We start from the raw sequence: 12,130 nt of genomic DNA, 5'->3' as shown, positions 1-12,130 counted from the left end.
ATTACATGGCGACCAGACCTGACATTCTGCCATTTACCAAGCTCAATTGACATAAGTAATCCACACAAATAACTGCATGCGTATTGGTTACATCCACTTGAGACTTGACATTGCAACAATATTATTTACGTGTGGTCACGTGACGCTAAGACCAACGTACGAAACGATTAATTCATGTTTATTAAACAAATTAACGATACGACGCACGGTATTGGTTACCTACGTGACAACTAATTGAGTGACACGACACCAGTGGCTAATAAAAACCCATATGTCCATCCACCTTCAGAAGTTGGCCACTTATCCAGCTGAAAAGGGTGCCAAATAGTTCTGTACTATTATGTATTAGGGGGATCAGAAAGTAATTTCATTTCTGTCGACATTTTGTACAAAAGAACAGATTGCTTTTTACCGCTCCGGTATTGAAATTTTATATACTAGACAAAAGGTTGTTGATAACAAAGACGAATAGTGAAGAATATATTGTTGATTAGAAATAAAAAGTTAAAAGGAAGAGACATTATTTTATCCCCAATATATTAATATTTTAAATAAAAATTTAATATCCGCTTATTTTTATCATAATACATTGCTTCATTGTATGTGCAGTTAACTAACATAAAATATTTATAGGAGCAAAATAAAAGATAAGCAGAAACTTCTGTTTAAGATTTCACCATCATATTTATTGCGGTTATTTTTTTTTCAATCACAACAACTTCTATAATTTACACCATAAACCGTCCACCAACACACTAGTACAATACATTATCTACCACAAATAATAACACGAATTAATACACTATGTCATAAAATATCAATGTGCCTATTTTATTAAAACAGCGTAATAAAAGATTTACTATAAACGCTTAATAGGTCAATAAATTATTAATACATTGAGGAATGAATGATTTCGAACATACTTCTAAGATCAAATAATTTGTTAGTTTCTTTTATTTAAGCGATCAAAGACGTTAAAAAGCTTGTATTGTCAACATTCAATCCTATTTAAAGGATGTATATCTTAAAAACTGGGCTACGCGCATCGTAAACATTGGCAAAAATCCGATAAATATATTTCACAGTTATGATCTTGATATTTTTGTAACACTGACTGATCTTAAAATTATTACATATATGTACTTTATCGCTCGTACGTAACTAAAGTCCGTCGCTATTTATATCCATAAAAGTTTGCGAACATTTATGTTATGAAAAGCTTTAAAAATTAAGTTTTGTTCCGGATTGTATTAGATTATTACTACCACGTTAACTTTTCCACAGCTACAGTTAGCAATAAAATAGATAATTTTTAAAACATTTTTGGCTGTCTGTAGTAATATGACTTTTTGAATTAGTCTTACATAAAAATGTTGATCAATACACGCGTACAAATATTATGACAGTGAAATTTTAACAGGCAACTTTCTTAAATTTCTGCTTAGTAATTAAAACTCGGTGGTGAATAACATTTATCTTATGTTATTGTTTTTTTGCATATAAAAGAAGTAATTTTAGAAATAATTAAAAACATGAAAGTAATGTTAATAAATATGAATGAAAATAATGTTAATGTTTTTCTGCCAAAATTCCTCATCGCGTACCTATAAGCACTATTGGTATAAATGGGAGCAAAATTTAAATGAAAAAACATTCCAAACAACCAAAAAGTATTTATAACAATACAATGTGAATTAAAAACGATTTTACCGCAACAATGTCTTGCGGTTTATGTTCAGAGGCAGTAATTTGTGCGGAAATCATTGTTCTTAATTTTTACCGACGATATTTTATAGCTGTTAATGTTATTATCTTTTATTTTATTACATAACATGGTACGTGTATCTTTTGTTCCTATGACCAAGGTATTAGATATGCTCATACGTGGCAATAAAATGATGGCATACTGTGTTGCTTCCTTTTTGTCTTCCGCGCAAAAAGACTGATCTTTGATGTGATGTGAAAAATATTTTCAATATTTTTTTATATCAATTGAATTATCAATAATTAAAACGATTCTCTGCACGTAACGGAAACGTTCGATAAGACTATATGGATTGTCAATTCATAGAGTGAATAGTCGTTCATCGCTGTGTTTACGAATACAAAGTTAGCTGGAGGATGACAAATTTTTTCAAATGCAGTCAATTTTAAATATAGACCAACTAAGTATTGTAATTTTGGGGTCAAATGTTAAGCTTAAAGATGATTTTCTAGTAATAGTAAGTCAATATTAAGAATAAAACATAAAGATAAGACTTTTAGTCGACTGTTCATCTATCAACGTTTATTCAAGGTTATGTAATATAATTTTTTTTAAAGTGTACAAAATATAATACAGACAATTTAAAAGTAATTGAAATCAGTCATATGTATTCCAAGTTAAATTTTGAAATCACGTTTACTGAAATATATGAAACCCGAAAATGATGCTGTACTGTTATTTATTATATTCGCATGATAGCTTCTTGCATATTCTAGTGGCCGCCTCTAGTTTCTTGTTGAATAAGTAACGAAGTTGAGTTGAAATAATATTGCTTTTCCATTATGTTCTCCCAAAATAACTTTATCTAATGTAAATTACTTTTAGTTTATTCTTATTCACTATTATAAAACGATCAATAACGTGTTAACATAATATAATTTAATTATTTAAATAATACTTTTTCAGGTTCTGTTTAAAATGTATTTAAGTTTTTTAATATATAAATATTACGCCTTCACGAAATTTGCAATTCAGATATGTATTTTTAATGCATGTTTTTATAAATAAAACGTATAAATTTTTCAAAAAAAAATTATAATATTTATTTTATGTGACCATTATACGTTTTAACGATCAAACATAAAATTTAAATAAAGAAGGGGAAAAATAGATAAAAATATTAGGTAACAGTGTTAATTATAATAATGTTTAAAAAATAACGAAAGGTACATAATTAAATAAGCTTTTCTTAAGTTCTAATTCAACAGAGTTTTCAAAGATATCAAGTTTAATGCGCCCGTATTCCAGCACGCGCTTTTTATTTCCGCGCTCGCAGCTTCTCGAGTTTCATTTTGAAACATATTGCAATTTTTGTATACTTTTATATCATTTTTAATAATGAATAGTGACTGAGAGGTGCATGTAGATTACTGCATAATTTCATTATGGACGTGAGCGACGAGGCACCACGGCGTCACGGCGAATGTCGCTGTTTGTGTTCCCGTGTTTTGCTTGTTTGAGTAGATTTACATTCGTTTCCTCGCTGCATGCTGCATAAAAAATTCCTTTGACACTGGTGTACAATTAAAATTATAATTGACGTTTACGTTGGGTGAAAATTTAAGTGTACCTTACACTCCACGGATGCACTAAAATGTTATTATATTTCAATGTTTGTCAAAATAAATGTTTTTGTCCTATCTATTTCGTACATTTTAATGTGTATGGTTTCATCCGAAAATATATCCTTACAGTAATAATTTCATGCTACTAATACCGGTTTATATATTTCAACTACACAAATTACATTGTGATTGTCAAATAATTGTTAAAATAAACATGCCAACAAAATAATTTCACTATTAAATTTGTGCATAACTTTTACTAAAGGTAGTCATATTTAATATAAATTATAGGATTTGACATTACTTAAAAACATTTTCATTAGTCATGTTTTAAAAATTAAATACCATTTCTTGATTTATTTACCTTTCAAACTATTTATCAAGTCATTTATTAGCGCTAACACATCTGAAGTTTTTCCTGAGAGTTGTGTTTAGCTACCTCTTTACTAATTCGTAGTGGTAAAAACGCTAACAATGCTCCAAGATCCTAAATTATTGGAATATTTATGTGAATGCCCCTTAATGTTAAAAAATATATATAAAACCCGTTTTGTATGTTTCGATTGTTATTATCTGAATAAACTGGATTGTTAATAGTTACTACACGTTACAAATATGGTGTATAATAAATACATAAAATATATACTTATATAACCATGACGTTTACAGTTAACCTTTAATATCAATTCAAACCTGATATTAATTCTCATCATACTTTAAACACTACTTCGATGTAAGTTAAAATATAGTAGAGATATCGGTCTCTCATAGTTAGAACAGAGCTATATGATAATTTTAAACATTAAAATCAGTTGTTGGCCATTTGTGTACTTAAGGAGAAACCATATTTTTCAACACTTACAGAGAAACATTGGATGCTAAGGGCTGCATTTTATAAGCAGATAATATTTAATTAGTATATAAAATTATGAGCAATAGGAAAGTCAGCTGACATGAAATGAAATTATTAGGTTTTCATTTATTTTTATAATTATATAGTCATCCCACGTAGTTGAGTATCTGGTTCGCGGTACGTTTTGGCTTAACAAATGAATACAATAATCCTCGTACAACATAGAACGCGAGATTTTACTCTAGCGTTATTGTATTTTTAAAAGCGAACAGATAGTTGTTTTAGACTTGCAACAATATAAAGTTTCTACTAACTTAATATTTAATCGTAAAGGCAATATAAAATTTCGAAATTATTGTTATATAAATGACGCGTATTTTATTTGTAACACAAACATTTAATATACGTTGGGAATGCGCGTAATTTGTGAAATACATGGGCCTTATAATTAATCTTACTCCACATATAATAAGTACATGGCAATGACGCGTTCATATGTCAAATATTTCAGGATTTGAAGTTATAATCTTTTCGTACGTGATATATTTTTTTTAATATTATATACATCATTATTAAGTTGGTAATGTTTTAGTAATTAGGTTTGGACATTATGCTGTAACTCTGATTTAGTTACTACTTTCGGTACAGAAATACGATGCATCTGCCTCAAATACGCCACGGCCAAGACCCAATCGATTTTAAAAGACTTCCGAAAACATTGAACTGGTTAAAAGTAGTTTACGTGAAAATACATGACTCAATACGGAAAAGAACAGTCTCACTTGTACTTCCAAGAGCAATTATTTATGAAATTTGGAAAAAGGACCTAAGTTCCATCTTTTTAAAGAATAAAATTTAAGGAGTGAAAGAGAGTAGCTTTGTTTCACGCAAAAATTTTTGTTAAACGATGCCAGAGTGTATTCGTTCTGTAAATTTACTATTTTTGGGAGAGGGGGTTCATTTTCACTTATTTGGCCACGTAAACTAGCTAATCTGCCGTTACTGATCTCCAAGAACCGCAACCCTCGACTGAAATACCAAACACTATTGTTTTGCGCCATGGTAATTGCTTGGTGCATATGATCCACGAATTGGATATGAATATTTTTTTTCCAAAAATACTCGCGTTCTAGGAGACGAATCTTAATAATGTGAGTTACCGGGGCATGATTATCTCATTTATCTTCTTTTTGTTCGAACATTCGAACTCACCCATCATTCCATCTATCTTGTTTCCAACGGGATGGTGCTACTGTACACTGTGCTTCTAAGAAGATTTACCCCAAAAGCTGGTCACCGTCACTTTGGTCGTCGAGATCACCCGTATTAATTCCAAAGGAATATTTTAGGGGGCTACCTCAAAGAATGAATTTACAATAACAATATCCAGAATTTTGTGAATTTAACAGGAAATATTCGTCGAAAAATCAAATCAATTGAATCAAGTTTACTGCAGCATATGATGCATGCTCTTTAAAAAGTAAGATGCGCATTACTAATATATGTTATAATTGGAAGTAGAAACCGTTAATATGAAATAAATGATAACAAAATTCGGCAGAAAATTAAATTAAATATCAAAGTTTTGAAATTTAAGTAATGTTTCATTTTATATTAATTAGTCGCGTTAAGATTGGAAATGCAATAAACGGAAATTAACTCCCAGTTATCGTTAGCGAGGCGAGGGTCACACACTTGAGAAAATACGATAAATGTCATCTGGCGAAGTCAAATGTTGATTAAATAAATGTTGTTATACATAATTTAGATAATAATTATTATATAACAATCTAATTTATATTAAATATGTAATACAAGGCGAAACGATCCTGAGATTCTTTGTTTCCTGGTGATAAAAAACGAAAAGTACAGGACATGACCTGATTATATACGTGTATATTTATTTATTTTTTGAATCTTTTACACGTTATGTAATGGCCGACTTAATGCTTTACAGGCATTATTTACCAGTAAACAAGTAAGCAGGGGTCTAAAATAAAAAATAATAATTATATAAGTATCCTCTATGCAATATTCTGTATAAATACTTTAGTTTTTATCTGATAATTACAAAACTCATTTTTAAAAAAATGCTGTATTTCTGATTTTCTGCACGTCATAGAACATATTATATGGTAGTAGGTCTCAGTTACAGCACATAATACCGAGGCAGACATCTTTTTTTTCTTATATGGGGCCCGAAGATTGGATACCACGTCAAAACTTAGCAGTATTTTGTACTTGCGAATTTAATGATCAAAACATTACCTACCTAATATGTAATACGTTAGAAATATTAGAATAATACATATGTTAGAAAAAAAATGTGTCAAGCACGAAAAGTATAAAATTTAAAATCGTAACACTTTTGATATATCAACGGGTCTGTGCTGAGATCGAAATAAATTTTATCCGTAAAATGGTATTTCAAAAGACAGATGCATTTGAGCGTGGCGACGTTGTTGCTACTGAATCCAATAATATGTGGTTTTGTGGTTTCACTAATTGGAAAATGGCAAACATCCTCTACCCGCATAATGTTGCCATGTTCCAATATAGTTTTTACGATAAAATTTGATACGAACATGTAGAAGCTTATAAATAAATAAATTAGCTACTAAATGTTTGTCTTATAGATTATATGTCACACTTTCAAATCTATGTAGATGAAATTGTACAAAAGAAAAAAAATATCACATTAGATATTTATTTAATATTAAATACTCTTTTAAATCGAAACTCTGTTTTGCCTTTCTAGGTTATGTTATTAAATCGAAATAATTTAAAATAAATTAAGAATACCTTCACGGCAATTTTTTGACAAACAAAAACGAATATAAATTCGTTTTGCATAAAAATTATATTTGCAATTTTAGGAAAATAAACTAAAACTATTTATAAGAATGTATAGTACTTCTATAAATAAGTCGTCAATTATTCCAGTCAATCAAAGAACACTGCCTGGAACGAATGATACTTATGTCGTGGCAATCTATCTAAACTGCCTCTGTTACGAAATTAGGTTACAAAACGGACGGACAACAATACCGAACGCTACTTGTACTTCATTGTATACAAAACTATTCTCCCTTGTTCATTGTCGCAACGTCAGTGAATCGGTAGCGCAGATTTTGTCAAATTAAAACATCAGTGGTGTACGTACGACATTGCATTTTCCACGAGCTGAATAATAAAAAAGTATTTGCTATAATGATTGAATATCCATAAAACTTTTAAATACAAGCTGTCAACACTTCATTTATATGTCTTAGAAGGAAGAAAACTACATCAATTTCATTGATCTTATCTATAAAATAAATATAATATTTCAACTAACATTAAAGATACTGTAATTTATTAATAATGACAATTCATCAATTTACAACGAAAAGGATCATTCAATTTTGCAAATCGTGCTTTTAACGAGCATAACCGTTGCTAATTTATATTCAAATTTAATCGAATACCCTAAAAATGTTAAGGTGGTAAACATTCGCGATAAATGTATAATACAGGTGTACGTATGTATACTGGATAATTAGCTATAGTTGTAAAAGATTTGTAGAAATTTATTTCCCATTCGTCAGCAAAAATGTTTAAAGCTTTTACAACAGTTTCCAATCACCTTTTATAAAGTGATCACTCTAAAATATAAGACATTTTTTTCAATTGGAATGCGACTGCCAATAACTTCTGATAGCGCAAAGTTTGCACGAACAGAGAGAAAACAATATTTAAATTTAATATGTAGCAATGAAAATTTTTAAAATACTTGTTTTTTTATTTTATCATTACGTTATTTATTATTTCTACAACCATTAACTTTTGGATATGGTGTACCATATATTATAAGGATTAAAAAAAATAATAATAGCATTGTTGACATGGTAAAAAAATCTGGTACATACTACATATACCGGATACCAGATTTTTTACAGATTTTTGTTAAAAATAAAAGAAGAAACGAAATTGAAAACTGTTCTTAAATCATAAATAAAATTATTATAAACCTCATTTAATATATCAAATACTATGCAAGGACGTAGAGTCATAAATTTTTCTTTCTCTAACCTCCACGTCTAACAACCAAAAATATAAAACCTTCATATTGACAGGACTATAGCCAATAATTATATTTAAATTCTCATTTCACCTCCAATACTTTTGATCTGCAAGAGCACGCTCCGCATACATAAATCGATCTTACGTAAACAAAATTAGTTTTTAAATTTTTTTTATACTGTAGTAAGTACAGATGTATCGGTAACTCTGCTTCGTAATTTGCATTTTATTGTGTTCGTCGCTGATTACCTTAAACTAATACAAGAGCCGTCAACGTCTTGACGACACTCGCAGTATTATATTTGTATTAAGACAAGCATGCCGCATGCATCGATTAAACTACTCGTGCCAATTAACCAGCGGAGGCGCATTCCGAACATAAGTAAAACCAGAAAGCGATGATGATGTTGACACATTATGGTTACTCCGTCAAGGACGGAATTCGCAAAACGTTGCAAGCCATGGATGGAGATACCTGGACACGGGCTAAATATGTTTTGAGTAAGACTGATTATTTTTATTTATTAAATTTCCTATTCTTCATTTAAAAATTATTTATAAAAGACTGAAATGTCATATTTTAATATTTTCATGTTTAATTCTAGTATTGCAGTTTTTTAATGAGATTTTGGTTTTATTATTTTGCACAAAGTAAATTTTTATACATGAGACTGTGTATAATTTAAACATTATTTTTGTTATTTCGCTTACTTCCGCTCTTAGTTGGAAATACAGCGATTGAAATTCGAACAGTGCAAAAAGTCCTTCGCGCGGACCGCATGTGTTCTTAATTCCAAAAACATGCACACTTTTGGCTTCTAATCTTATAGGAAAAAAGTGGTTTCGTTATGAATGCCTCTTTCAAGTAAAATGAACCGGGACACGTTTTAAGACGAATACGGTTATGTTCTTTTATATTATTAAAAATGTTTAAGAAACATATTATATGCAAGGAACATGTTACAAGATGAACATTTAACAATGTCGATTCACATTAACAGGTAATGGCGCTTAACAAAACTTTACAATTATTTTTAATTATGGCATTGTTATATTAAATTTACATTTAGTGTTATAAAGTGTATTTATACAATTTTTTGTGTATATATTTTGTGTTTTATAAAAATGTACTATTTTATTACGTTTCACATTTATAACAAAAAAAATTCCGTATATTCAACATACTCGTATATACTTAAAAATGTAAATAATAATAAGAATATAATAACGTCCAAAAAAAACACAAATGAAACCAAGTATAAGTATTGTTAGTTTATTTCTTATAAATTAAACATTAATACATATTACTGATTTATAAAATAATCACGGATAAGTGGAGATGCATTGCCTGCAGCAGCTAATTCTCGTACAAGTAAAATCATCGGTGACAATAAATATTATCCTGAAGAAATATTTGTGGGATTTTAATGGATAAATACACCAACATGCAATAATATACTTACGTATTCCTTTTCTTTAAAACCAATTATATATATAAGGAAAATGTTTGAATAATGTCCGCGAAAACATGTGGGATAAAATGAGGAATAAATATTTACTGATAATTAATTTTGTGGCGTATATTTATGTTTATAGATACTTACAAACATATACACTACGGCAAACAGGCCAAATATTTTACTGGGCAGATATAAAGGAAATCCGTTGTCTCTATCACAAGAGGCGTAGTAAGCAGACGCGTTTAAATAATAAGAAATTTAATGCGGAACAATATTCCTTTTGCAAAGGAGCCCGCGTTCGTCAAATTATTCGTTAGCAACACATTTTCATCCAGAACAATAGCCAAATGCCGACAACATCTTTCCCATCTTTCAAAATTCAGCGACCGCAACTCAATTCAAAAAGTAACTACAAAATCTTTGAAAGACACCTTGTCCATAAAAACTAGAGTCGATTTACGATCCATCAGGTTTCAAGTTGATCTTGAAGTCATTAAACATTATAGCAAGCATGCATAGTTTTATAATACCGCTAAAATTTAAGAAAGTCTAAATTAAAAAAAAAGAATCTTTTACGTAATCGCATTTGCACCATTAATTATTAGTCACCAGTGCTCCTTACGTAAATCCTTTTTTTCATAAAAGTACTACAATCTAACCTGGTATATATTAAGTTTACCTTTTATAAAATTGTAATAGATTGAATATAACTGCAACTGTCATTGTTCAATCTGAATCTCCCTTCAAGCGATTTAACTCATCTTCGTCCAGGTAACCCGTCGGTTTTAACTGGATCTGTCTGATGCGTGCAAGGCCGTTTATCCGATATATTACAGTAACTACGACCAGTCATATTTAATTATTAAAATTTATAGATAATCATAACTAAATCCAAAATTACCAAACAATTCTGCCCCTTATAAACATACAAGAAAATAGCTAGTGTTTTTCAACTAAGGTAAACAATTTTAAATTTTTATAGAGAAAACAAATTCAGGTAATATTGCATATGTTTACGAGATCATATCCTATTTTGAAATAAACGTTATACTATTTACCTAGGCTTATGGAACAAGATTATACCTGAAATATTAAAAAGGAACATTAAAAAGTATTTTATCTAACAATTGATTATTAATGCGGAAGATATATTCGAACGAAAGAGGGTATTAACCTAGAAAAGCATATCAAATCCGGAGTATTTATGTTAAATATAACGCTGACTCAGCTCGTCGACATTGGTGAATTTCTTTAGTACCAAAAGAAATTAGTGTATATAAAAAATACTCCCAAGTTTTAAATAAAAAGACTGATAAATAATAAATTAACATAACTTCATGGACAGCCTTCAATGAGAACATACGTCATGGCCCAAATCGCTACCTATCTGTACTACGCCAATCTTTGTTCAATTTAGTTTTGTAAACGAATCTTGAAGATGAGACGATGTGCGTGCAAAATGTGTAGACATTTTAAAACACAATGAATCTTTACACGCTAATGACGCTGGTAAATTTAAAGCTAAAAATATTTCTTTTCTTTTGATATAAAAAAGGTTTTTTTAGCCTTTAGTTACGTTTGGAAAGTTTGAAATTCACAAAAAATGTACTCCTATTTTTCTATGAAAAAGAAGACTGTCAAATATAAACAGCTCATTTTTTTCACCACTTTTGTTCTTTTTAAATATTTTTCGACCACCGAGCGTCAGCACACAGATTGTGCTTTAGTTTTTCTTACGTAATTTACACATAATGTAGAATAATACTGCTCATTAACTAACGCACACACGGAACCCGCCTCATTTGTCTCGCTACCCGTGCTGTGCGACGACGGGCGCAACCGCAGTTTTTCGGTATACTTTCGGAGTTGAGTTATTATGTTGCAAATCGGCTGACAGTCGTGGAGAATTCTGACTGATAGCTTTCGTTCCGTGTGCCAGTGTTGACGCCAGTTTACCATGCGACAACATTGTTTACGTATCTGTACGCTCGGTTACACTAAACGAATACTTTGAGTCATTGTGTCGCACCTCGATCTTGATAGCCTCGGTGACATGTAGTCACGTGATGTTTCAAGAGCAACGCATGCAATGGCTTCATATATGTTTCGTAATTTTATATATATATTTTTTTAATTATGAAATTATACAAATTCTTTCTGAATTAAATTTTCATTTTTAATCATGACATGATCCCGAGAGAAGGTAACCATAAACCGGTAGGCGCGGCGTGGTCAGACCCACCACTAGCTGGACCGACGACTTAGTGGGCCGGTCTTAATGGCGATCTATGTCATGCAGTGAGTGTCTATCCGCTGACATCATGTTGATGATGATGAATTATATTGAACATGAATTGACAACAGCGTTCATAAGAAATAAAATAATTACATACATTTCTTAAAGTATAAAATGATTTATAGGAAA

General features: G+C 30.1%; 1 protein-coding gene across 8 annotated transcripts in view; it reads left to right on the top strand.

Annotated features, from left to right (window-relative positions):
* Ih (hyperpolarization activated cyclic nucleotide gated potassium channel Ih) overlaps nucleotides 1-12,130 on the top strand; it is a 151,612-nt gene that overhangs the window by 83,448 nt on the left and 56,034 nt on the right. Inside the window, exon 1 of one of the 8 annotated variants that reach the window (XM_068763997.1) lies at nucleotides 8,678-8,746. The exons of the other annotated variants lie outside the window; for them this stretch is intronic. Coding sequence (XP_068620098.1) covers nucleotides 8,707-8,746 — 40 coding nt within the window. The 5' untranslated portion in view covers nucleotides 8,678-8,706. Of the gene's footprint in view, nucleotides 1-8,677; nucleotides 8,747-12,130 lie in introns of those variants that run through there. 8 annotated transcript variants of the gene reach the window in all.

Source organism: Battus philenor, unplaced genomic scaffold (genome assembly GCF_028537555.1).
Source record: "Battus philenor isolate CCGP_79_NKW_IND1 unplaced genomic scaffold, ilBatPhil1.0.hap1 SCAF_19, whole genome shotgun sequence".
Taxonomy (NCBI): Eukaryota; Metazoa; Arthropoda; class Insecta; order Lepidoptera; family Papilionidae; genus Battus; species Battus philenor.
Note: the sequence above shows the minus strand (reverse complement) of the source record. Positions and strands in the feature narration are given on the sequence as shown.